The 27,638-nt window shown below is 47.4% G+C and overlaps 1 protein-coding gene across 1 annotated transcript in view; it reads left to right on the forward strand.

Moving 5' to 3' along the window:
- ANKIB1 (ankyrin repeat and IBR domain containing 1) overlaps positions 1 to 26,976 on the forward strand; it is an 87,283-nt gene extending 60,307 nt beyond the window's left edge. The window contains exons 10-20 of the mRNA XM_040431154.1: positions 5,889 to 5,977; positions 7,221 to 7,351; positions 8,141 to 8,275; positions 11,026 to 11,112; positions 11,780 to 11,846; positions 14,616 to 14,761; positions 18,249 to 18,427; positions 22,333 to 22,384; positions 24,430 to 24,538; positions 25,484 to 25,527; positions 25,617 to 26,976. Of these exons, the coding sequence (XP_040287088.1) occupies positions 5,889 to 5,977; positions 7,221 to 7,351; positions 8,141 to 8,275; positions 11,026 to 11,112; positions 11,780 to 11,846; positions 14,616 to 14,761; positions 18,249 to 18,427; positions 22,333 to 22,384; positions 24,430 to 24,538; positions 25,484 to 25,527; positions 25,617 to 26,336 (1,759 nt within the window). The 3' untranslated portion in view covers positions 26,337 to 26,976. The remainder of the gene's footprint in view (positions 1 to 5,888; positions 5,978 to 7,220; positions 7,352 to 8,140; positions 8,276 to 11,025; positions 11,113 to 11,779; positions 11,847 to 14,615; positions 14,762 to 18,248; positions 18,428 to 22,332; positions 22,385 to 24,429; positions 24,539 to 25,483; positions 25,528 to 25,616) is intronic.
- Positions 26,977 to 27,638: the final 662 nt, after the last annotated feature.

Here is a 27,638-nt window from a genome sequence, read left to right on the forward strand (position 1 = left end):
TCCTCCAGCACCAAGGGTTCCTCTAAACCCTCCCTATCCCCCTCGGATAATGTAAACAAACCTACTTCCTCAAGGAACTGTAATAGCTCCTCCTCCGAATTAGGGGTCTTAGACCAGGCATGCCCAACCTGCGGCCCTCCTGCTGTTGTAAAACTACAACTCCCACGATGCCCTGCTGTAGGCTGATAGCTGTAGGCTGTTCGGGCATGCTGGGAGTTGTAGTTTTGCAACAGCTGGAGGGCCGCAGGTTGGGCATGCCTGTCTTAGAGGAATATAGAGAAGAGTAGAATCCCTCAAGTATATCTAGTTGGTACATATCCTCCCCTGAGTGTCATATAGGTTGTCCCCTGCTGGACCCTCGAGACAACCGATAACATGTGTCCCACTTTTTCTCCTTCTGCAAACAACTCTTCCTGTCTGCTGCCTGTAGTAGACGACCTCTCCATTGTTCCTGTGCCTCTCTCAATACTCTACTAGTAATCGGGGAAGGTGCTACCCCATAGGTCCTCTCCGCCTTATGAACCCTGACATCCGCTTCCTTAGACCTGTTTTTATGTACACTTTTAGCTTTAATCAAGGAGCCCCTCAGATATGTGTTCATCGCCTCCCAAACATCATGCGGAGACGCCGTACCCGTATTAAACCTAAAATATTTCTTAATGGATTCCGTTATACCTGACAGGTCACCCAAAATTTGCAGCCACATTGCATTGCACTTTCACAATTTCGGCCCCCGGTCTGGCCCCCCCTGAAACCCCATCTCCACCTTCATTATGGAGTGATCCGATAACGCTCAGAGGAGTGGATAAACGGAAACCTAACCTCATTCGCCAACGCCAGATCTATTCCAGACAGGGTTTGATACGTCGAGGAGCAACAAGAGTATTTACGTTCCGTAGGGTTACGCACCCTCCATATATCAATCAGTCCTACTTCTTTCTTAGCTTCCAATCAGATACTGATGACCTATACTGAGGATAGTTCATCTGTGTTAAAATTTCAGAAAGCCCCTTTAAAGGGGTTGTGTCCCGTCAGTAAATGGCATTTATCATGTAGAGAAAGTTAATACAAGCCACTTACTAATGTATTGTTATTATCCATATTGCCTCCTCTGCTGACTGGATTCATTTCTCAGTCACATTATACACTGCTCGTTTCCATGGTTACAACCACCCTGCAATCCAGCAGCGGTGGTCGTGCTTGCACACTATAGGAAAAAGTGTCGGCTTCTCTGGTGGCCGGGACCGTGGGAGCTCACATAGGCTGGTGCTTTTTCCTCTACATGATAAATGCCATTTACTGACGGGACACAACCCCTTTAAGTCCTGGAAAAGCTGTTTAATATTGCACCTTGAAATGTATGGCTGCCACTGCTAATAGTTGTAATATTCCACCACTGTTAATACCGTGGGCGCAATCTCCACGCTCCAAGAGGCTGCAGTGAACACCAAGTCTGTAATATCTGTGCTGTGATCTGATAATTTAAAGGGATTGTCGCAGATTAACAAAACATGGCTTCTGTCTTCCATTAACAGCGCCGCACATGTCTATTGGTTGTTCCTGGTATTGCAGCTCAGTTCATTTATAGGGGTTTTCCAAGATTTTAATGCTGATGACCTATCCTCTGGATCTGTGGGGGTCTGGCACCCGGGACCCCCGCCGATCAGCTGTTTGAGAAGTCAGTGGCAATCCTGTATGTGCCACAGCTTTTCCTAGGCCATTAATCAGTCACGTGGTGTAGTTGCAGCTCGTTCCCATTGAAGGTAATGGGGCTGAGTTGTAATACCAAGCATGGGCACTATACAATGTACGGCGCTGTGCTTGGTGAGCGCGGATGATCTGCCACAGGAGCGCTGGTGTCATCTCAAACAGCTGATCGGCGGGGGTCCCGGGTGTTGGACCCTCCCCAGTCAGATACTGATGACCTATCCAGAGCATAGGTCAATAGTTGTAAGGACTTGGAAAACCCTTTTAAAGGGATTGAAGCTGAGCTGCAAAACCACACAACACCAGGTGTGGCGCTGTTTTTGAAAAAAGACAGCCAATTTCTTATCCTGGGAAACCTCTTTAAAATGACAGGGCCAAAGCCTGAGGCTGCACTACTGAGAGATGAAAACGTGCCAATGACAACTCGTAACCTTCTGTCCAGTGCAGTGCAGTCTGTCTCTATTACAACACTGCACCTGACAAGGGAGTTTCTCAGTAGTTCAGCCTCAGGCTTTGGGCCTGTATCTTTAAAGGGAACCTGTCACCGGGATTTCGGGTATAGAGCTGAGGACATGGGTTGCTAGATGGCCACTAGCACATCCGCAATACCCAGTCCCCATAGCTCTGTGTGCTTTTATTGTGTATAAAAAACGATTTGATACATATGCAAATTAACCTGAGATGAGTCAGAGCTTGAAAATATGACTCTTCTCTGGTCACACAAGTAAGATCTGACTCTTTTATGTTAATTTGCATATGTATCAAATCTGTTTTTTATACACAATAAAAGCACACAGAGCTATGGGGACTGGGTATTGCGGATGTGCTAGTGGCCATCTAGCAACCCATGTCCTCGGCTCTATACACAAAATCCTGGTGACAGGTTCCCTTTAAAGGGGTTCTGCAGTTTGTTTAAACTGATGATCTATCCTCTGGATAGATCATCAGCATCTGATCGGCAACCGTCCGACACCCGACACCCCCGCCGATCAGCTGTTTGAGAAGGCAGCGGCGCTGGCCTTCTCGCTATTCACCGCAGGCCCAGTGACGTCACGACTAGTATCACTGGCCTGGGCGGGGCTATGTTCCATTCAAGTGGACGGAGCTTAGCCGCGCACAGGCCAGTTGATACTAGTTGTGACGTCACTGAGCCAGCAGTGAATAGCGACATGGCTGTGGCACTCCTGGAGCGCCGCTGCCTTCTCAAACAGCTGATCGGCGGGGGTCCGGGATGTCGGACCCCCGCCGATCAGATGCTGATGATCAATCCAGAGGATAGATCATCAGTTTAAACAAACTGCAGAACCCCTTTAAGTGATCATATGCTTATATATATATATATATATATAAATACATTTTTTTGTAACCATGAAGTGTTCCTCGAAAGTGGACATTTCCTTTAAGCCCGGGAATGAGATGTAGACCAAACACAAGGTAAAAGGCAGCAGTCTGGTATTGGGTTGCTAAGGGTTAACACATTTCCGTCTTTAACCCCGTCATGACCAGGTCTATCAGCGTCTGTCCTGATTGCCTTCTCCTCTCCGAGAAGCTCTGAGTCATTCTCAGTCCTCGGCTGTAAGAAGCCGGCGGCGTCCTCCGCGTATTATAACCCAGTGTGGGGTAAAGCCTGGCCTTTATGGTCCGTGTCTGGTTACCTGCGGGGGGGCGAGTTCCTTTCTCGCAGCCCTCTGTTCGCTCCTACATCATTTATAGAGCAGCCGAAATCCGAGACGAGACACAACAGACGCCGCGGGGAACCGGATTAATATCCTCGCGACGCGCGTCAGGAGCCAGCGGAGCAGAAACTTCTGCGAAACTGAGCAATAAGAGATTGCTGTAAATTGTCTTCAGGTTTAATACGTGAGCGCAGGGCTCCGTGGCCTCTGATTGTTAGGGGGGTGTCACCCGGACGGGATCCTGTAACATGAGCATTATGAATAATGTATCACAAGTGGAAGGGAACACAAATGGTGAAGAGGATTTTTGGAGAACTATAGAAGTGTTCATCCTGAGCTGCCTGGTTCATGAATATATTTTGAATATCTTTACAGAATTTCATTGAGATGGGGCGGGTATATTATATATCATTCAGGGTCTGGGTGAACCTGTCACCATGATAATAAGAAGTAATCTGCAGCATGTTATAGAGCAGGAGGACCTCACATGGATCCAGAAATTGCTTCAATAGCTCTGATAGATTTATTTCAAGCTGGAAGCTCAGGGGGTGTGAATTTTTTCAGGGGTCGTGTCCCTTCCGCTGCAGCTGGTGGCCGTTGAAGGATGGAACGGAGCATGTGCGTCCACCTCGGTGAGCTGGACAGAGAAATTAGAAAAAAAGCAAACAGCAGATGGCGCTATACGGATAGATTTCAGTAAATAACTCAGTGGCTATTCTAAATTTTTAATGACAAAAGTATTCAGATCCAGGTGCCGATTAGAAAAATGTCGAATATTTTTCATGGGACAACCCCGTTTAAATTCCTGCTCGTTCTGAGCTAGAAAGGGTTCAAAGACGGGCAACCAGATTAATAAATGGAATGGAAGAGGCTTAAAGGGAACCGATCTTGTTGAACATGGTGTTTGAGCTACAGGCAGCAGGTTATAGAGCAGGAGGAGCTGAGCAGAGTCATAGAGGGGAGGCTGTCAATCACTGATAGGACCGCCTCCTCATAGAGGGGAGGCTGTCAATCACTGATAGGACCGCCTCCTCATAGAGGGGAGGCTGTCAATCACTGATAGGACCGCCTCCTCATAGAGGGGAGGCTGTCAATCACTGATAGGACCGCCTCCTCATAGAGGGGAGGCTGTCAATCACTGATAGGACCGCCTCCTCATAGAGGGGAGTCTGTCAATCACTGATAGGACCGCCTCCTCATAGAGGGGAGTCTGCCAATCACTGATAGGACCGCCTCCTCATAGAGGGGAGGCTGTCAATCACTGATAGGACCGCCTCCTCATAGAGGGGAGGCTGTCAATCACTGATAGGACCGCCTCCTGGACTTCACAGCCCAGAATGAGCAGGAATTTAAATGTATAAATTATAGGTTTTCCTGAATATTTTCCCATAAAACTATATATCAGTCTGCTCAGCTCCTCCTGTTCTATAACATGCTGCCTGCAGCTCAGACACCACATTCAACATGACAGGTTCCCTTTAAGTAATGGACAACTTTTAAGGAGTATCCCAGTAACAAGAAGTTAGATTGGGGAAGCCAACCACTGCACCCCCTTCCCCCACTGATCACGAGAATGATCCTCCTGTGCCCAAATTATTGGGGCAATTCTTCTGTTCCCCAACATTGATTGTCAGGGGACAGCACCATACACATTAGACGGTAGCCCGGTCGTGCAAAAATCGGTGGCTTCAACTGACATTAATCTGTATGGGCAGCTTAAAGGGGTTATCCTATGAACATTTTTTTTATCACCTATCCAAAGCATAGGTGATGCATATTAGATTTCAGGACCCTCAGTGGGTCCAGTATTCCATTAATTTCTGTGTGGGTGATGGAGAGTTGTCTACATCAGCCCCATAGAAGTGAATGAAGCGGGGGTCCACCTGAAAAAATTCATGGGATAACCCCTTTAAAGAAGAACTCCTGCAAAAAATGTTTTATTCTCTGACCTGCTAGAAAGGTACATGATGTAAACTGTAGTAAAGATAATCTTCTCACCAGGGTCTGTATTTGTGAGTTATAACCTCCCTTCTGATCCTCAACTGTGTCATGTGACCAGCACTCTGACTCTCCAAATAACACAGCATCTTATGTGTGGACAGGAAGCCGGTTTATCTGTGTATTCCTATGGGAGCCTCAATGTCAGTCTCATAGGAATCAATAGAGAAGTAACTGACGTCCTGTCCTGTGTCAGTTGGAGATCAGAGTGCTGGTCACATGACACAGCTGAGGATCAGAAGGGAGGAGATAACTCACAAATGCAGTCAGTGGTAAGAAGATTACATTCACTACGGATTACAACATGCACCTTTCTAGCAGGTCAGAGGATAACATTTTTTGCTGGAGTTCTTTACAGATAAACCATCAGTATTGTAACTTTAAATAACCCCTTTAACGGATTCCGGATCCACAAATCTGACGCTATAAAGCTGCAGAATTGTTGCCTTTTTATTTTAGGCTCCGCGTTGAGCAGGAAATGGTGAATGTTGGTTTTCTCTGTTACAGGGAATGTTTAGGAGAGGCCCACGAACCGTGTGATTGCCAGACGTGGAAGAACTGGCTCCACAAGGTGTCTGAAATGAAGCCCGAGGAGTGTGAGTATGATATTGTGGCGCCGTTGTCCGCTTCAGTGCACGCGGCTAGCTGCCGAGGGATGCAGCCGTTCAGCACATTCATTAATGAGCCGAGGTGGATTCAGGTCAGAAGAAAATGATGAAGCTAGAATAAGGTCCAGTCATGCAGGGCGGCTGCTAAACGAACGGGTCACGCGGCTGATACTGTTTACTTAGGCTTCAGTAACGTAGCGTCTGGCGGAGTCTTCCTGGGCAACATCCTGCAGGTACCGCCAGAATGCAAATCACTGCTCTTGATATAGGGGGCAGATGTACCTGCACTGGGCCCTGTCCAGGGAAATCGGCCCTATGTGTACTGACTTCTTGATGAGCTTGTGCTTACACTCGGCAACTGAAAAGCAAAGCTGCAGTGTAAAGCATGGGGTGGGGGTCAAGTATTAGTCTGAGACACTAATGAGACTGGGTGCAGCAGTCACTGTGACCTGACAAAGCACAGCTGACATTAATGACAACATATAACCTACAAGTATCATTCATGGATTAGTGGCTGGAATCAATTTTGATATTGATGGCTTCTCCTCAGGACAGGTCATCAATATCTGATAGGTGGGGGTCTGGCACCCGACACCCCTGCCCGTCAGCTGTTTGAATAGGCTGGTGAGCGCTGTGGCCTTTTCCTAGGCCAGTGGTGACATGCCCCCGTAAGTGTGTCTCCAGCCCTACAACTTCTAGTATGTTACATTCAGTTCTATGTGCATGCTGAGAGTTGTAGTTTCACAACAGCTGGAGTGCCGAGGTTGCAGGAAAGGAAAGGCCATCTCTCGCTGACTGATGGGGGTCCAGCTGCTGGAACAAACAAGCCTTAGGATGAAGGAGCTGCAAGGGTCGTTAAAGGAGTATTCCCATTTTATAAAGAGTAGGATATGCCATCACTTAGTGGGGATGCAACCTCTGGGACCCCCACCAGTCCCGAAAATAGAGGTACCGCAGTCTTTCCTTGCACAGCGGCGCTCTACCTGCTGTGCAAGGAAACTGCAGTCAAGTTCCATACAAGTGAATGGGTCCAGCTGCAGTTCCCTGCACAGCCAGGTGGCTGGGGTGTCGCTGTCAGTGATGAGACCTTAGCGTTGTGTCTCCTTTATTCTCCAGATCATTGGTGGTCCCAGAGGTTGGTGTCCAGGCAGGTTGATGAAAATACCCCTTAAACACCACAATAAGATGAGAGGTTAGATTGTATTTTCTGCTTTTCTTCATTGTTATCTAGTGGTCGGAGTGGGCGAAGCTTTCGAGGACGCTGCTAATTGTCTCTGGTTATTAACAAACTCAAAACCTTGCGCCAACTGCAAGTCTCCCATCCAGAAGAATGAGGGCTGTAACCATATGCAGTGTGCCAAGGTAAGAAACATGGCCTCTTGGTGACTGTATGTTCACATGGCAGCTTAACATTTCTGCGGCAGGTTGTATGGCAGATACACATTAGATTTTTCTGCTGTATCCTTCTGCCGTGTTATGTGTGCCTGCCGGAGGTGCCCCAGCCGAGTGTGCCTGCCGGAGGTGCCCCAGCCGAGTGTGCCTGCCGGAGGTGCCCCAGCCGAGTGTGCCTGCCGGAGGTGCCCCAGCCGAGTGTGCCTGCCGGAGGTGCCCCAGCCGAGTGTGCCTGCCGGAGGTGCCCCAGCCGAGTGTGCCTGCCGGAGGTGCCCCCGCCGAGTGTGCCTGCCGGAGGTGCCCCCGCCGAGTGTGCCTGCCGGAGGTGCCCCCGCCGAGTGTGCCTGCCGGAGGTGCCCCCGCCGAGTGTGCCTGCCGGAGGTGCCCCCGCCGAGTGTGCCTGCCGGAGGTGCCCCCGCCGAGTGTGCCTGCCGGAGGTGCCCCTGCCGGAGGTGCCCCCGCCGAGTGTGCCTGCCGGAGGTGCCCCTGCCGGAGGTGCCCCCGCCGAGTGTGCCTGCCGGGGGTGCCCCCGCCGAGTGTGCCTGCCGGAGGTGCCCCCGCCGAGTGTGCCTGCCGGAGGTGCCCCCGCCGAGTGTGCCTGCCGCAACCGACTACTTAACAATGTGCAACAACCTGTAAGTGGGTATTTTCCCGCTTCCTTATGTGGCCAAATGAAGGGCATAAAAATAAAATGGATTTAAAAAGAAAAAACAAAACATCCAAGAAAACGTAAACTGTGATAATTTTTATTTTTAACAGTGCAAGTACGACTTCTGCTGGATTTGCCTGGAGGAATGGAAAAAACACAGCTCCTCCACCGGGGGCTATTACCGCTGCACGCGCTACGAGGTCATAAATCAGGTGGAGGAGCAGTCTAAGGAAATGACCGTGGAGGTGAGAGTCGTCTTCTGCAGATTTCTTGCTGTATGAAGAAAACGAACAATGTACCTGGGAGAAATGTTAGCCAAGTATATTCCTCCACAGCTTACATCACCACCGGGGGCGCCGTTCCAAATCCTAGATTACCCAGTTAGTACCGGCCACCACATCGGTACCCTAGTGTTTTCAGGTGCAACACAATTATATATTGATTGGTCCACAGTTGGTTGCAAGTCATTAAAGGGAGACAGATTAAGACAAAAAGGGGCCATTGTCTCAGACCATCCACAATCCTTTTCGTAGTATGTACTTTATTACCAGTATGTACCAGCTTAAAGGGATTTTTCGGGATTTAAATATTGATGACCTACCTCAGGATAGGGCATCAGTACCTGAACGGCGGGGCCCTTGCCAACCAGCTGTTTGAATAGGCTGCAGCGTTCAGGTGAGGGCCATGGCCTTTGTGCAGCTCAGTCCTGTTCAATTGAATCGGATTGATCTGAAATAACAAGCACACTGCTACCCGGTGGACGGCGGTATACTATGAAGAGGCCGCAGAGCTCGGACCGCTGTGATCTGATAGTGGTGACCTATCCTAGGATGTTTAATTCTGTTAAGCATAGGTCACCAGCTTAGGTGTGTAAATCTGATGGACCCAGATGCCCCTTTTTCTCAGAGACCTACTGTACAGCGCATGTGCGGCACGCTCTCCATTGACTGTTATGGGATTTTTCGAAAATAGCTGGGCACTAGGGCTGCAACAATTACTCGATGTAATCGACACAAAATAATCCTCGATGCAGTTCTCCTGCATCAAGGATTCGTTTTGATCATGTGACCACGGAACGTGGGTGAAGTGAAGCCTATCACTCACCGCTCCGTGGTCTCCCCTCGGCACCGCGCTGCACTGTCCTGGACTTGGCGTGCACAGCCTGACGCTGTGTGATGTCAGGTCCCAGTGCATGTTGGGAGGAAGAAGACGCTGCGGTCCTTCTCCGCAGGGGAGGGGGTGCTGATGGCACTGGGGGGACATGATGGCATGCAGGAGCTAAAGGCACTGGGGAACATGATGGCATGCGGGGGCTGATGGCACTGGGGGAGTGGGGGACATGATTGCATGGAGGGGCTGATGGGAGTGGGGGACATGATGGCATGGAGGGGCTGATGGGAGTGGGGGACATGATGGCATGAAGGGGCTGATGGCACTGGGGGAGTGGGGGACACATGATGGCATGGAGGGACTGATGGCACTGGGGGAGTGGGGGACACATGATGGCATGGAGGGACTGATGGCACTGGGGGAGTGGGGGACACATGATGGCATGGAGGGACTGATGGCACTGGGGGAGTGGGGGACACATGATGGCATGGAGGGACTTATGGCACTGGGGGAGTGGGGGACACATGATGGCATGGAGGGACTGATGGCACTGGGGGAGTGGGGGACATGATGGCATGGAGGACTGAAGACATGGGGGGCTGATGGCACTGGGGGGAGCTGATGGCACTGGCCTGATGAGTTTTTATAAAGGAAAATGTTCTTTTAATTCGTTTTTTCTTATTAGAGTCCTGGATTAATCGTTGGATAAATTGATAGAATACTTGATTACTAAAATAATCGATAGCTGCAGCCCTACTGGGCACAGTCACTCACTTGGCTATTATTGGGACTCTCATGGCAGTGAATGAATGTAGGGCACACCACACAAGGCGGGACCTCATTCTTGAGATAGCAGAGGAGCCTATGGGACACTTCTGGCACCCATCATATCGTACGTCACATGTCGGGTTTTTAAAGATGGCGCCCACTCCTGAGTGGAGCGGGCACCGTAGCAACCAAGTGCCTGCTGTTTCATACAGCAGGCATTCGCAGCTAATGTCCGCGACCGGCGAAAATGCCATTCACGGACATTTAACCTCTCAGATGCCGTGGTCAAACTTCACCACAGCATCTGAGAACACTAAATACCGGAAGCACGCGCTTCCAGTAATGCTCCGGATCCCCCGTGTGGGATCGGAGATGCTGAAGATTGTGTGCGGCAGCCCCTGTCATAGTGAATGACATGGGGCTGCTGCACAGTGTTTCCTATGGAGCTCTTGTCTGTAGGAAACTGATGCACTAGCATCTAAAGATTACTTGTTATAGTTCCCTATTAGAACTATAAAAAAAAATAAAGTGTAAAAAAAAAACTATTCAAATCACCCCCTTTTCCCCAAAATGAATAAAATTGTAAAACAATAAAAAAATGCACATCATGGTTATCGCCGCATGTGAAAACGCCCGTACTATCAAAATATAAAAGTATTAATCCCATACGGAAAAAGGTAAAATGAAAAGAAAGGGCCGATTCGCCATTTTTTGGTCGCTTCTCCCACAAACAAATTAATAAAAGGTGATCAAAAAGTCGTACACACACAAAAATGCTCTCAATGAAAAGTACAGATTGACCCGAAAAAATTAACCCTCACACAGCTGTGTACACATAACTGCAAAAAAAAGTTATTGGGGGTCAGAAAATGACAGAATTTTTTTTATTTTTATTTTTTTATAAATTTCACCACCTTTGGCATTTTTTCCCACTGCATTCTGTGCAATATTAAATGTTGGCTTTGGAAAGTACAACTTGTCCCGCAAAAAACAAGCCCTCATACGACAATGCGGGGAGCGCGAAACGAAAACGCAAAGGCAAAAAAAACCTCTGGGGTAGAAGGGGTCAATGAATTGATGCAAACTGTGCATTTAATTTTTTAATTTTTTATTTTAGGCTGAAAAGAAACATAAAAGATTCCAGGAGTTGGACAGATTTATGCACTATTATACAAGATTTAAGAACCATGAACACAGCTACCGGGTAACGTTCCCATTCCGCCATATGGCCCTTTTTTAGGGTAACCCATCCCGCTTCTCACTCGCACTGGACCGAGAGACCATTTATCAGATTTCATCCCATTATGTATTAGTACCAGTACTAAATTTACATCTCAGGCGCCTGTAGGCACAAACTGCCTGGCGCCTTTGACTCCACCCATCATGTAGGCCCCACCCATCTAGTGCCCCCTGCAGTCTTCCCCTTGTTCTCCCCTGGGTGTCCTTTTCTTAATCCCACCAATAGGCACAAGCCTTCTAGCTTAAAGGGGTTGTCTCCTCTCATACCTCGGTGGCATACTGCTGGGATAGGCCATTAATGTCAGACAGGTGAGGGTCCCACCTCTGGGACCTTTTCCTACCTCCAAAATGGGGGCCCCAAAGTATACAGAGAGCAGCCGCGCAAGTGCGACCACCCTCCGTTCGCCATGGGAGTTCCGAGCCAGCACTGAGCCATGTTCGGAAGTCCCATAGTGTTGAATGGACTGCGCATCGCGCATGCGCGGCTACCTCTCCGTTCACCGCTATGGTGAAATAGCCGAGCCAGAGGTGGGGCCCGCACCTGTCTGACGTTGATGGCATATGCTAGCGATAAGCCACAAATGCTTAGATGGGAAAGCCCTTTAACAACGTTTTGCATCCTCTTTCTCCAGCTAGAACAGCGTCTTCTAAAAACGGCCAAAGAAAAGATGGAGCAGCTGAGCAGAGCTCTTAGTGAAGGTAAGAGCCACCATTTTTAAAGGGGTTAGGGTCCATTCACACGTCCGTAAGTGTTTTGTGGATCCGCAAATTGCGGATCCGCAAAACACTGACACCTGCAATGTGCAATCCGCAATTTGCGGATCCGCACATCACAGACACTATAATAGAAAATGCATTTTCTGGTCCGCAATTGCGGACAAGAATAGGACATGTTCTATTTTTTCCAGGAACTAAATTGCGGATCCCGAAAAAACGGATGCGGATCCAGGAAATGTGGATTTGCATCCGTTCCAGCCCCATTGAAAGTGAATGGGTCCGCAAATTGCGGAACAAATGCGGACCCAAATTACGGACGTGTGAATGGACCCTTATCTAAAGGTATTTTTAGTTTATTCACTGCAGATTTGCCAATAATCTTGCTTAGGCTACATGCACACGAACATTGTTTGTTTCCGTGTCCATTCCGTTTTTTTTTTTTGTGGATAGGATGCGGTCCGCATCAGTATGTCCTTTCCGTAGCCCCGCAAAAAAAAATAGAACATGTCCTATTCTGTTTTAGGCATTGTTGCAATGGATCCGCAAAAAAAAACAAAAAAACGGATGGCATACAGATGTCATCCGTTTTTTTTGTTTTTTTTTTGGCGTCTGTCAGCAGTTTTGTACCTATGACACTGGCTGACCTGTTACATGTGCACTTGGCATCTGTGTTGGTCCCATGTTCATATGTGCCCGCATTGCTGAGAGCCTCTAGGTGTAATGGTAACGCCCCCGTTGCTCCTAGAGGCTCATTTGCATATATTATAACATTATTTTTCTCAGCAATGCGGGCACATATGAACATGGGACCAACACAGACAGATGTCTTCAGCTGCCAAGTGCACATGTAACAGGTCAGCCGATGTCATAGGGACAAATCTGCCCTTTAAAAGTCTTCTGCCGTTTTGAGACCTTCGTGTCTCCATAAGAGACTTTTCTTGGGGGGGAAAAGGACCTTCTGCATACAGTAAATAGTCTTGTTAAGATGCAGGACAGTTTTTTCGGCGCCTTGTGGCACAATTCCTTTTTGGCAGCAAACCCTTATCTATATGGGCTCATGCACACGACCATATGTATTTTGCGGCCCGCAAAAAACACGGATTGCGTCCATGTGCATTCCGTATTTTGCAGAATGGAACAGCCGGCCCCTAATAGAACAGTATTATCCCTGTCCGTTATGCGGACAATAATAGGACATGTTCTATTCTTTTGCGGAAAAACGGAATGCACACGGAGTAACTTCCGTTTTTTTTTTTGCTGACCCATTGATATAAATGGTTCCGCATACGGTCCGCAAAAAGAACGGACACGGAAAGAAAATACGTTGGTATGCATGAGCCCTAAGTGAATAGTGAAGTCAGGAAACTACACCTTCCAAGAGTCACATGGCAGCCGCGTCCCAGCTCAGGGCAGTATGAGATACGGTTTCGTCATCGCTTTGTTTTATTATGTTGTGCTTTGTATCTTAGTCGCCAACGTAGATTAATATTACATTAGAATTTTATCAAATACACTGGACAATTGGGAATAGTACGGAGACAGAAAGTCTGCATCTTTATGCTTCAATCCCCTCCCCCCCTCCAGTGCTAGTGCTCAGACCGCGATGTGCCCGGCTGGGAGGCAGCTGGCGGTATCAGGAACCCTACCCTGATGCTCTATCTGCAGTAGGACATTAAAGCTGGTTGCCCACGAGCGAGTGACGCACCTGGTCTTGCAACGCAGCACCCGTCCTGACCTCACGACACTGACGGGGTCGCATATCATTATATTGATTTATGATGCTATGTAACCCTTACAGTTCTGGAATGTATTGTATAACACTGACAGCATTATACAAGACGGGAGCTTGCGCTGTGAGTCCTGAGCGTGACACTCGCTCGTCTGAAAGCAGCCTAAATGTCACCCCCTTTACATAATCCTTGCCCACTCTAACGTATGGTCCCTAATCAAAAATAGAAAGGATTAAAAGGAGTTGAGCCTCCCAGAGGATTTATTCTACATGTAGTATCCCTTTAAATCTATACTATTTACTGTATACCACATGGTCACTCTTTCGTCCTTGGAAGTCACTTGAGATGGAGCAACCATATAGCATTCAGCGGATTGCCACTGCAAAGAGAAACCCTGACTCTTGCAGGCTAAAGCAGTCGTGTAATACTACATTCCACCAGCAGGGGCCGCTGCAAGGACGATGACCAGCCAGTCATTTCCTTTGCAGCGGCCACTGCTAGTGAAATTAAGTATTACATGTCCGGTTTGAATCTGCAAGTGTCAGGATTGCTCTTTACAGTGGCTGTCCATTTTAGCACAGCAGGGGACCCCCTGCATAACACCCATAGGTCCTAATAGGGCTTAAGCACAGGGGTTGTCCTTAGCGAACAGACCCAAAACCTATTGTATGCAGTCTACTCTAAATGTCTCTTGAATTGGCCCTAAAAATGGGAAAACACAGTCTAGAGTCAATTGCCGAGAACTTGGGGAGGTCCAGGATTGGAAACACATGACTGCTTTCTTCCAGAAACAGCACCTCACCTCTCCATGGGTTGTGTCTCGTATTACAGCTCAGCTTAATTGAAGTTAGTAGCGCTGCCTGCAATACCGCATAAAACCTCTAACGAGGAGTGGCGCTGGTTTTGGAAGAAGGCAGCCATGTTTTTCCGATCTGGGACCGTCCCGAGTCTCCAGCTGCTCTGAGGAATATTCTCTTGACGCGTTCCTCTGACACCGTCGCCTGTCTGTCTTTCCTTCCAGCGGAGGGCGGCAGCCCAGACACCACATTTATTGAAGATGCTGTACACGAGCTCCTCAAGACCAGGCGCATCCTCAAGTGTTCTTATCCCTACGGTTTTTTCCTGGAGCCCAAAAGCACAAAAAAGGAAATTTTTGAGCTAATGCAGGTGAATACCTTGTCCTGAATAACAGAATTTTACTGCTTGTATTTTACATAATAATAATCTTTATTAATTCTTATTATAACAATATTTTTTGTGATTTATTGCTCAAGCTGCCTCTGCTGGAGCTGGTGGCATTTTATGTTAATTAAATTGTTTTTCACATTTAAAAATTTAAATGTCCCCCCTCCCCATACCAAATTCTCAACCGAACCCATTCCCTCCAGTCCTACTGTTAAAGGGGTTGTCCTCTTTTTACTGCTGATGACCTATCCTCAGGATAGGTCATCAATATCAGATTGGCGGGGTCTGACACTCAGCATCCCCGTCGACCAGCTTTTTGAAGAAGGCAGCTCTCGTATGAGAGCTGCTTTCTCTGCTCTGTTCACCTGCTCGCTGCAGCATTTGCAGTGGTAAGCAGAGCAGAGAAGGCAGCGCTTGTACGGAAGAAAAAAACAAAAAAACCTTTAAAGACATACTTCGAAAACATTACATACAGAACATACAGGGTAATACAGCCCAACATATGTACCTCTTAATCCAGTGACATCTCCTTCGATGTAGATGTTCTCTTTCCTCATCTTCTCTATTCAGCCCAGACCGCCATGATGATTTCTTTCAGCCATCTCTTCTCTTTGACAAACAGACATCTGAGTTTCCTACTTTCCCATCATCCTCTCACTTTCTGAACACCCCATCCTGCCACCCCCAATACTGTGCCCCCAATACTATCCTGCAGAAACAGTCCCCCTGAAAATACTGGTACTGCGCCAGTACAAAAAATACCCCCTTAACTTTCAGATCAGACCCCCATATCAAACCTCAGATGAGACCCCCCATCTCAGACCAGACCTTCTTTAGACCTCTGTCAGGCCCTATATCAGACCTCAGATTAGACCCCCATTAGACCTCCAGATCCCCACAGACCAGACCCCCATTAGACCTCCAGTCCCCTATATTGGTCCCCCATTAGACCTTCAGACCCCCCATTAGACTTCCAGACCCCCAGTAGACTTACAGACCCCTATATCAGACCTCAGAGAAGACCTCCAGATCCCATTAGACCTCAGATATCCCATATCAGACCTCAGACTAGACCTGTAGACACCCATATCAGACCCCCATTAGACTTACACACCCCTATATCCGACCTCAGACCAGACCTCCAGACCCCATTAGACCTCAGATCCCCCATATCAGACCTCAGATCAGACTGTAATAAAAAAACTTAATCATACTTCTCCTGTTTCGCCGGCTCTCTTCTCAGGGCCCGCGCTGCGCAGTCACTTGACTGCCTCAGGTCATAGGGCGCTCTGTACATCCTGACACTGCAGGCAGCCAGGACACAGCAGCACGGGCCCCGAGAAAAGCAAGCAAGAGGAGAGGGGTAAGTACTGTACAGCGCTCACATCGCTTCACTTCCCCTCCTCCTGCATACTAGAGAGCGATTCCATTATGGATGCCCTGCATCTTATAAAGGGAAAAGTACAGTGCCACTGGCAAGGGGCCCTGGCTTAGAGGCCCGGTCGCAGCTGCGACTCCTATAGCTACGCCAGTGGTCCCACCTTTGGGACCCCCTCCTACCTTATCAAGGGGCCCTACCATGAATGTAGAAGAAACAATGCATGCACGGCTTCCTCCAAGTCTACTCTGCTGTTTTTTGGAAGTTCCGAAGCAGTAAATGGAGAGGACACCATGTGTGGCATGATCTTCAGTCACGGCGGGGCACCGTTTTTCAGGTAGGAGCGGGTCCCACACCTATCATTTATGGAATATCTTATCAGTATGCCATAAGTGTCCAGATGGGACAACCCCTTTAAGTCACATAAAGTTATCTCGTAAGGAGGACCTGGGGGTTGTCCCACAAAGTATTTATGTTCTCTGTTAGATCAGACAAAACATGGAAATATTGTTTTTCTTTTCACAAACTGCTCCTGTATCTAGATATTGCAGTACGTGTTATGACGCCCCCTGCTGTTCTTTTGATTCCTTCTTAGAATGCCCACCTAGTATGTCCAGTGCTGGTGATCACACCTGCTCACTAGCCCTGGTGCATGAATGGCAGAATGGTTCCTGCTAGGTCAGTCCGTAAACCTGGTCATACACATTACACAAGCGTTTGGCCAACCGCTATCCCTCCCCACCCCTATACATATTCATGCTTGGCTTGGCTTGGCTAAGCATGCATGTGTCCTCAATGGCGAATGTGGAGAAAGCTGCTTCCAGACACGGCGGCTCCCCAGAAAACATAGCGATCGAGCGTGCTGAAACCAACAGCCCGATCTTTCTCTTCCCTGACCTCGGTCACTGGGGGAGAGTTTGAAGGCCCCCATTGGGTAGTTCCCCTGTCCTGCCAAAATTGTAAATCATTAATGTAATGTGCATAGCCAGTTTATAGGGGTTGTGCATGAAGGGGGGGGGAGGTTTGGCAGCTCCCTCCCCACTCACACACACACTCTCACTTGGACAGACCTGTAAAGGGGGGATGACTTACCTGCTTACCGGTACCGGCTCCCTGCTACTTCTCCTCCAGGCCTACGATGCTCCGCTGGGCTCCCTCGCTGAAAATATCCCACAGCCAATCACTCGCCGCGGTAGAGACCAGATCCCCTTACATCGTATGACCATTTAAGGGGATTCGGTCAACGGCGTGGCCAGCGATTGGCTGCAGACGATACGATGTGAAACCGGATATTTACATCTAGGGAGCCCAGCGGAGCATCGCAAGCCTACAGAAGAAGGAGCCGGGAAGCAGGTAAGTAAGCTTCCCTGTACAGGTCCGTCCAAGTGTGTGGGTGCGGTGGTTTCCAACCCCCTCCCCATTCTTGCACAACTTCTTAAAGGATCGGGGCACTAGAAGCAACTTCTCATGAGCAGCAGCAATTTAATTCTTTATAGTTGTTGTCTGGTGGAATGAATTTAAGGGGTAGAACACTGTAAAAAATATATATAAAGAGAGTATGTTTATCCTCACCGATCCCGCGCTGCTGCCGTTCCAGCACTTACCAGGGCCCTGCTGCCTCCGGTACCTGGTCCAGGCTCCACAGTGATGAGGGGGCATCTCCTCCCATTTGTTGTGGATGAGCCAGGACCAGGAAGCAGAAAACGGCGGGGATCCGGTAAGAGTCAACGATGGTAGCAGCGGATCAGCGAAATAAGTAATCCTTCTAGGTTTTTTTTTTGGTTTTTTTACACTTTGCTACCCCTTACCTAAAACAAAAACAACAAAAAAATGTTCTCCTGATGGACAGCCCCTTTAACTTTTCATCATTTACCCTTTAAATGTATGTAATTGGTTGGGCATAATAAAAAGTTGAACAATTTTCTGATATACTTTGGTTATCAATTTCTCACCGTTTTCAAGATCTCTGCTTGGATGAATATATTCTGGTGAGTATAGGGGGAGCCGCCATTTTTCTTTCTTCTGTTTAGCCTGAAAAAAAAAGAAAGAGATGAATAAATAAAATCTCCATCGTGTTTTTGCCCTTTGCAGACGGACCTTGAAATGGTGACTGAAGATCTGGCCCAGAAGGTGAACAGGCCTTACTTGCGCACCCCCCGCCACAAGATCATTCGGGCAGCGTGTCTGGTACAGCAGAAACGTCAGGAGTTCCTGGCCTCCGTGGCACGTGGTGTGGCTCCCGCTGATTCTCCTGAAACGACAAGACGAAGGTAGAACTACACAGATCTTTCTAAGAAATGACATCCGATCATACGTGGTTCTGCACCTGTCAAATGCACATCATGAGGACAGTTAGGTTACCCCAAAGACGCATGATGTGTACCCCCCCCCCCCGGAGGACATGTGGCACAGGTTGAGAACCTAGGGAATAGACCACACGTCTCAACTGTCCTGTTCTTTTTGTCGAGCTCAGTGAGGCTTTTGTACGTGGGAGTCCCCGGGAGGGTTTGTGGGCAGACGAGGACTGACCTTAAAGGGGCATTCCCATCTCGAACAAGCTCTGGGACCTGCTCCTATCTCCAGAACTGGCTCTCCGAATGCAGATCACCAGAAAACAAGCTCAGACGTTAAGGCCGCAAGGAATGTTGGAAGATTTCAGCTCTGATGTTTGTAGAATAGTGAGTGCAGCTCTGGAGTATAATACAGGATGTAACTCAGGATCAGTACAGGATAAGTAATGTATGCACACAGTGACTCCACCAGCAGAATAGTGAGTGCAGCTCTGGAGTATAATACAGGATGTAACTCAGGATCAGTACAGGATAAGTAATGTAATGTATGTACACAGTGACTCCACCAGCAGAATAGTGAGTGCAGCTCTGGAGTATAATACAGGATGTAACTCAGGATCAGTACAGGATAAGTAATGTATGCACACAGTGACTCCACCAGCAGAATAGTGAGTGCAGCTCTGAATTATAATACAGGATTTTACTCAGGATCGGTACAGGATAAGTAATGTATGTACACAGTTACTGCACCAGCAGAATAGTGAGTGCCGCTCTGGAGTATAATACAGGATGTAACTCAGGATCAGTACAGGATAAGTAATGTATGTACACAGTGACTCCACCAGCAGAATAGTGAGTGCAGCTCTGGAGTATAATACAGGATGTAACTCAGGATCAGTACAGGATAAGTAATGTAATGTATGTACACAGTGACTGCACTAGCAGAACAGTGAGTGCAGCTCTGGAGTATAATACAGGATGTAACTCAGGATCAGTACAGGATAGGTAATGTATGTACACAGTGACTGCACCAGCAGAATAGTGAGTGCAGCTCTGGAGTATAATACAGGATGTAACTCAGGATCAGTACAGGATAAGTAATGTACTGTATGTACACAGTGACTACACCAGCAGAATAGTGAGTGCAGCTCTGGAGTATAATACAGGATGTAACTCAGGATCAGTACAGGATAAGTAATATAATGTATGTACACAGTAACTGCACCAGCAGAATAGTGAGTGCAGCTCTGGAGTATAATACAGGATGTAACTCAGGATCAGTACAGGATAAGTAATGTACTGTATGTACACAGTGACTACACCAGCAGAATAGTGAGTGCAGCTCTGGAGTATAATACAGGATGTAACTCAGGATCAGTACAGGATAATAATAAAAAAGAAAGTGACTTAACTAGCGATATGTTTCCTGTATGCACTAGGAGTTTTCCTAGGACCCACCTAAAATGTATGCTGCAAACACAGTGTGAATTCAGCATAAAACACTGTTAAGGGTACAAAGATCACTGCATTACTGATATATATGAACATGGTGACATTGTCTCCTTAGATTTTAGTACTATTTGTAAATGAGTGCAGTGGGGACACCACCAGACAGGTGCTGCTGCCTCCTTAGACCCTGATGATGATGCTACTATCCAGAGGGGATTTATTTTTGTTTTAGATTATGGTATATTAGTAAAAAAATAATAATATTTTTATAGAAAAAGCAGAAATAAATCGACATGAGACGCACGTTGGAACTGATGCTAATGGGTTAGTCATTGTCTCGTTATGATGATCTCCAGAGCGCTGAGATTTTCATTGCACACATTAATCGCACCTTGGAGGTCCATATAGTCCCGCCAGTCAGGAGTTCATCTCAGCAGCAACTGCCTTCCAAAAATAGTTGCATGCAAGCGGTAGCATCGTCCATGGACACCCTGAGGGCTCATTCAGACGGGCGTATGTTGCTTTCCTCATCTGATTCGCAATTTTGCGGATTAGATGCAGACCCATTCACTTCTATGGGTTGCGGACAGCCCCTCAAAACAAATAAAACATGTCCTATACTTGTCAGTGTAAATCGGGACGTGGCCCCATTGAAGTGTGTGGGTCTGCAAACATGCGGAATGCAATTAGTTTTTTTGTGGACATGCTGAACTGACCGCAAAAAAACGGATCAGCATTTTTGCGGACTGCAAAAAACACACGACCATCTGAAGGAGCCCTAAGGACTCATTTACACGAACGTATTTTCTTTCCGTGTCCCGTTTTTTTTTGTGGACCGTATGCGGAAGTATTTATTTTAGTGGGTCAGCCAAAAAACTGAAGTTACTCCGTGTGCATTCCGTTTGTGTATATCCGCATGTTCGTTCTGGAAAAAAAAATAGAACATGTCCTATTATTGTCTTCAAAACGAACAAGGATAGTACTGTTCTATTAAAACCCAGCTGTTCCATTCCGCAAAATACGGAATGCATATAGACGTTATCCGTATTTTTTGCGGATCCGTGTTTTGCGGACCACAAAATACATACGGTCGTGTGCATGAGCCCAAACACTAATCTAATCATAATAATAATAGCTAATTTTGATATATATCCTTTATATTCGACTTTCCCACCAACATCATTGATGGTATATCAAGGGGTCCTCCGCTGCGGACAGTCCTTACTGGTTAGAAGGGTCTCTTGACATTACACTGATCACAACCTGTCCTGCAGCTGTGACCCCCAGTGATCCGCTCTAATAGAGCTCGGCAGGAAGTGTTCAGTTTCCCTGCAGCGCCACCACGGGGGAAATGAAGCATTACACAGTGTCCATGCAAATCAATTGGTTGCTGGACAGGACAGGTCCTCCAGAGCAAGAGATTCTCTACTTTGACCAAAAGATGAGGATCCTGCACAGAGGACCCCTCCTCTATTAACGGAGAATTCCCCAGTATGGTTTATGGGAATGGGTTTTCAAAACCAGACAATTTCCATTAGTTACATAGGCCATTAGTGTCTAGTTGCAGGGGGTCTGACCAGTTATGTGAACAAAGGGGCAGATGGACATCTGTAGGTAGGTAGGTATCCCAGTGGTCAGTACCCCTGTGACCATATATCTAGCTGATATGCCATCAGTGCTAACTGTGACAATCCCTATAAAGGTCTCCAAAAATTATTGGCATTGATTGTGATCAGAAATTGTGGATACAAATGGTAGACTCCAGATGAATTGGAGTCGGGGGTGGATTTGCGCACCACACAGACAAGGCAATTCCATAGGGCCCCACAGGACCTGAATACAGTTAAGGTGAAGCAGGGGGCCCTTAGCTCCCAGCTCTACGGTTGGACCTGAGCAGATCTGCGGTGAGAGATCTGCTTTCTTAGTTATTGGAAAGTGGGCTAGGTGAATTTTGATTTCGGAGACACTATAGGGTCACCGTTTGGGTTAGGGGGCATTATACAGTGTTGGGAAGGGTACATAAGGGAGCATCATACTGTGTGAGGGGTGCATTATGGGGCTTTAGTCTGTCGTTTGGCTACATAAAGGGGCATTCTAATGTGTACCATATTAGCTGTGTGATGGGAAAGAGCTTAGCAGTGCCACAGGGGCCCCCAAGACATAACTTTGCTTGGGGCCCCATAATGCCAAATCCTCCCCTGATTGGGGGTCCGCCAGGATTAGGAGTTGTGAGTAAACCAATTGTTGTAGAGCTGCCATTAAAGGTCTGATCATCAAGATGTCCAGCGCTGCCCCCGGCTATAACTAGTAGGTAGGTCCCCAACTTGGGGGCACTCTCCTCCTCCATGGGTCTTGTTATTTGTACAATGCGCCATTTTCAACCTGTATCTGATCCCGTTTTCTTATCTTGCTAATTGCTTTCTTTGTGTTTTTAGTTTCGCTGGAGGAACATGGGACTGGGAGTATTTAGGATTTGCCTCCCCAGAGGTAAGCGGACGCTTTGTTGTCAGGTTTAGGGTTGTCCGAATTAGAATTTCGACTTAAAAACCAAGTAAATTATCCTGATGCTCAATACCGAGTTGATACTCTGTCCAAAAAAAAACCCCATAAGTTCTTCCATAGTTTAAATGTACCAGTGTACGGGGTTAATGGGCGAGGTGGTACATGACAGTTTTAATGTGAGGCACAGCATGGTGGTCCACATTGTAAACTTGGCCTAACATTAATAGTAGCTCCATCGAGTACCTCCTCACATAATGGGCAACGTAGGTTTGCCACAGAGGTACATTGGTGGCCAACGGAGGCCGCACACTGGCCACCAATGATATTACAAAAAAGGGAGGGAGGGGGGACCGACGGAGGCCGCACACTGGCCACCAATGATATTACAATAGAGGGAGGGGGAGGCCGCACACTGGCCACCAATGATATTCAAACTGGGGAGGGAGGGGGGTCTGCCCCCTGCTGCCTGGCAGCCCCTGATCTCTTATAGGGGGCTATGATATGCACAATTAACCCCTAAGGTGCAGCACCTGAGGGGTTAATTGTGCGGATCACAGCCCCCTGTAAGAGATCGTGTGCTGCCAGGCAGCAGGGGGCAGTCATGTACACAGTTCGTAGTATATTCTAACTAGAAGCGTCCCCATCACTATGGGAATGCCTCTGTGTTAGAATATACTGTCGGATATGAGTTTTCACGATTCGTGAAAACTCATCTCTGAAAAAGCTTTTATGCAGACGGATCTTCGGATCCGTCTGTATGAAAGTAACCTACGATCACGAACGCGGATGCCAATCTTGTGTGCATCCGTGTTCTTTCACGGACCCATTGACTTGAATGGGTCCGTGAACCGTTGTCCGTCACCCGTTGTCAGGTCATATTTTTTGGACGGACAGGAAACGCGGATCACGGATGCGGCTGCAAAACGGTGCATTTTCCGATTTTTTCCACGGACCCATTGAAAGTCAATGGGTCCGCGAAAGAAAACGGCACAACGGCCACGGATGCACACAACGGTCGTGTGCATGAGGCCTTAGAATGAAGTTGGTGCAGCCTCTTCAGATTTTTTTTTTCCCCATATAAATTAGAACATTGTTGGATTTGCTACTTAACCCATTAATCACAATGATTCTGTGTGGCAATTCCTGAAACAATCAGGCCCCCTGCACACGATCAGGATTGCGTGCGGATTTTCTGCGCGGAATTGCGTGCGGAAAATCCGCACCGTAGGTCATGTCCATTGTATTCTATGAGAATTTGAAATTCTCAATGCACACGATGCAGATTTTTTCCGCGCGGATTTTGACCTGCGGTGCGGATTTTAAAATCCGCGACATGTCAATGAATTTTCTTTTTCCTGACCGGATTTTCTTCATTCACTTAGTGAAAATCCGCATGCGGAAAATCCGCACCAAATCCGCACGCAAATCCGTATGCAAATCCGCACCAATTAATGCGGATTGACCGCACAGATTTGCCTGCGAACACCTGCGGATTTCAGTGCGGATTCTCCGCACATGAATCCTGAACGTGTGCATGTACCCTCACTTAGTCAGGAGTGGCGCTGTTTCAGACACTTCCTTCTAGGAGGTGTAAACCTGCGGATACCTCTTTAAAGGGGTTGTCCCATCTGGCCATTTATGGAATATCCACCTGTGGGACCCGCTCCTCTCAAAAACAGAGCCCCTGTTGCACAGTCGCTGGGAATAGAAAGGATCCGTGCATGTGCGGCTCTTTCCTTTCACTATTATGGGACTTCCGAAAAATAGTGAGCATGCTCAGTTACTTTTGGAAGCTCCATGGTGATAAATGGACAAAGCAGTGCCTATGCGGGTCCTTTCCATTCCCGGCGGTGCTTGACAGGGCCCCAGACATTTATGGAATAGCCTGTGAATCAATGTCTAGATGGGACCATCCTCTTTAAGGAATGACTGTTGATGCCCATGATAAGAAATGCATGTACTGGTGTGATACAGACGATGTGTTGGTCAAGAAGAAGGCCGAGTCTAAGTGTCTCTGATCCAATGTGCAGGAATATGCAGAATTCCAGTATCGGAGAAGGCACAGGCAGCGCCGACGCGACTTGCACAGTATGAGGAGCAACACTCCTGATCCGGACGATCACATGGAAAACACCTTGGGTAAATTTACATGGCCAGATAGTAATTTATTTCCTGCACAGCCAAAATGTGTACATCATAAAACTATGGCTCCAGTGCGACTCTTGGTTGCGGTAAAACTCACCACAACTGTTGTGCAACCTCAAAGGGCATCTGTCAGCAGTTTTGTACCTATGACACTGGCTGACCTGTTACATGTTACATGTTGCACTTGGCAGCTGAAGGCGTCTGTGTTGGCCCCATGTCCCTATGTGCCCGCATTGCTGAGAAAGATGAGGTTTTAATATATGCAAATGCGCCTCTAGGAGCAACGGGGGCGTTACCATTACACCTAGAGACTGCTCTCTCTGCACTTTGATAGGGCCATGAGTGATGACATTTTCACTGCCTGGCCCCGTCAATCAAAGTGCAGAGTGTGCGGCTTTTGCAGAGAGAGCAGAGCCTCTAGGTGTAACGGTAACGCCCCCGTTGCTCCTAGAGGCTCATTTGCACATATTAAAACATCATTTTTCTCAGCAATGCGGGCACATATAATCATGGGACCAACACAGATGTCTTCAAACACTTATCAGACACTTATCCCTTTTCCTGTTGATAGGCGATACATTTCAGTATTTGTACCGCCGCCTTTACAGGGTTGCACAAGATTAGAAATCCATGGTTGCTCTCTTCTGAATACAGCACCACACCTGTCCACAGGCTGGTTGTGGAATTGCAGTTCAGCCCTACTTCAATAGAGCTTATCTGTAATACCGAATGCAACCTATGGACAGGTGTGGTGCTGTTTTTGGAGAAAGCAGCTCTATTCTTCTAATTCTGTGCAACCCTGTGGCCCCTTCACTCTAAGGATCAGTGAGGGTTCAGGCTGACCTTTACAAAAGGGTCAGTCCATTCAGTAACTGTATCAGTCGTGTAAATCCTATGTCTTATTTGTTGTTTTGTCATCATTCTTCATCTTCTCATCAGATGCCCTGGAGGTTCGTGGGAGCAGAAGACACGGCACTTCCACGGTGAGTTCAGCCACTCTCTACTTTTTTTGTTTGTGTCCTTTGATCGCATCCATCTACTATACAAACTTACTGGACTGTTTACCTTCCAGGCCCTTAGCTCGCTAGATGATGATGACCCCAACATCCTTCTGGCCATTCAGTTGTCTTTGCAGGAGTCCGGCCTCGATGTTGACGAAGAAACAAGACAGTTCCTCAACAACGAGTCGTCGTTAGGAGCCATAGGTTCATCTCTGCCCACCAGGCTGGACCCTTCACCAATAAGCATGGAGAACCCAAGGTCGGCACTCAGTAGTTCAGAACTACTAGAACTGGGTGAGAGTCTGGTCAGGCTGGGAACCAGCAATGATCCTTATAGATCAGACCGAATACATTCACACTCATTCACCGATGCCCCAACCTCCAGTAGTGACCTTGATTCTTCTAGTCAAGATCCCAACATGAGTGAAAACCTTCTTGGAAACATTATGGCTTGGTTCCATGACATGAACCCTCAAAGCATTGCTCTCATTCCTTCTATGAACTCGGAAACTGACGTTGACCTACCACCGGCGAGTGTCGGCGAACATCCCGCGCCCGACATGACCGAGGACCATGCACTTTTTCAGGATGCACTAATTCACGAAGACCCTGAACCGCAAACAGATGAAACGACTTCCGAGGAGACGGCACCACAGGCCGACGGAGCGTCGCAGAGCGACGAACACAACGCGAACGACGTCACGAGCAGTCTGACCAGTTCTGAAGATATCTCCAGTAGAACTCCTGAACCTTCTTCCACTGAATGGGTTGAACAAGTCCATTTGGTATGAACACAAGCAACCAAACTTATCTAGTAGTTACCACACCCACCTCCGATGAAAACGCCGTTACCGACCACCGCAAGGAGATGCATAACGGTTTTTGGATTTCCAGATTTTGAAAACCGACTTGAACTTTGGTCTTTTCTGCATTTAATGGAGTTTGATTGCCTTTTTTTTTTTCTTCAATTTTTTCCAAGAAATTAGTAGGGTGGAATCTGATCTTCTAATAAAATGCAGTCATGATGTAGCCTTAGTTTGGAAACAATTACGTTTTTTTTGTTTTTTAATTTATGTTTTTAGACAAAAAAAAAAAAAATCAATGGTTGTACCTCAACGGTGCGGAAGTACGTGTCACTCCTTGTTTTGTACGAGAAGACTTGATGTGGCCGGAGCCTACACAATGTGTTCGGTGATGTCACAACGTTGTAGGTGATGTCACTCCTCCTGTTTTGTGTGTCCAAGAGACGGTGAAATAATTGATCTTGTGCCATGATGGCGTCGAGTATGAATTGTATTTTGTCCAGATAAAGTGGATCCGTTGGACCATGTGTGATCAGAACTGTGTGATTATTTTTTTTTTTTTTTAAGACATTTTTTCTCTTCGCTCTCTGGATCCAGTGAGATTATAATTTCAGGATCCGTTTTTTTTCTAAATGAATATGAAAAAAAAAAAATCTGTAAGAAATGTTGTCCTATTTTCTTTAAAACAGGGATGGAGATTTTTAAAAACTGAACGTGGGAGTTGGGGCTTTGTTGGTCACCGAACTTTTTTCGTGTGCATTCCGTTTCCATATGTCCGTTCCGCAAAAAAATAGAACATGTCCTATTATTGTCCGCATAACAGACGATGATAGGAAGGCTCTATTATGGGCCGGCCGTTCTGTTCCGCAAAATGCGGAATGCACACAGACATCATCCGTATTTTTTGAGGATCCGTTTTTTGCAGACCGCAAAATACATACAGTCGTTTGCGTGAGACCTTAAAGCTGCTGGCATACAGCCCTATCAGTCCTCAGAATAAAGGCTCATGCACACGAACACATTTTTTGCGGCTCTTCCGTTCACTTCAATGGGGCCGCAAAAGATGCGGACAGCCCCGCAAAAAAAATAGAACTTGTCCTACTCTTGTCCATTTTGCGGACAAGAATAGGCATTTCTATTATGGGCAGCCCGTTCCAGCCCGCAAATTGCGTAATGCACATGGGCGGCATCCGGTTTTTGGCAGATTTGCAATTTGCGGACCGCATGAGCCCTAAAGAAGACAAAGTGCTTCTGGAGAATGGTGTTGACGGTGGGAGGGGGGGGGGGGGG

The sequence above is a fragment of the Bufo bufo genome, chromosome 5, assembly GCF_905171765.1.
Source record: "Bufo bufo chromosome 5, aBufBuf1.1, whole genome shotgun sequence".
Classification (NCBI taxonomy): domain Eukaryota; kingdom Metazoa; phylum Chordata; class Amphibia; order Anura; family Bufonidae; genus Bufo; species Bufo bufo.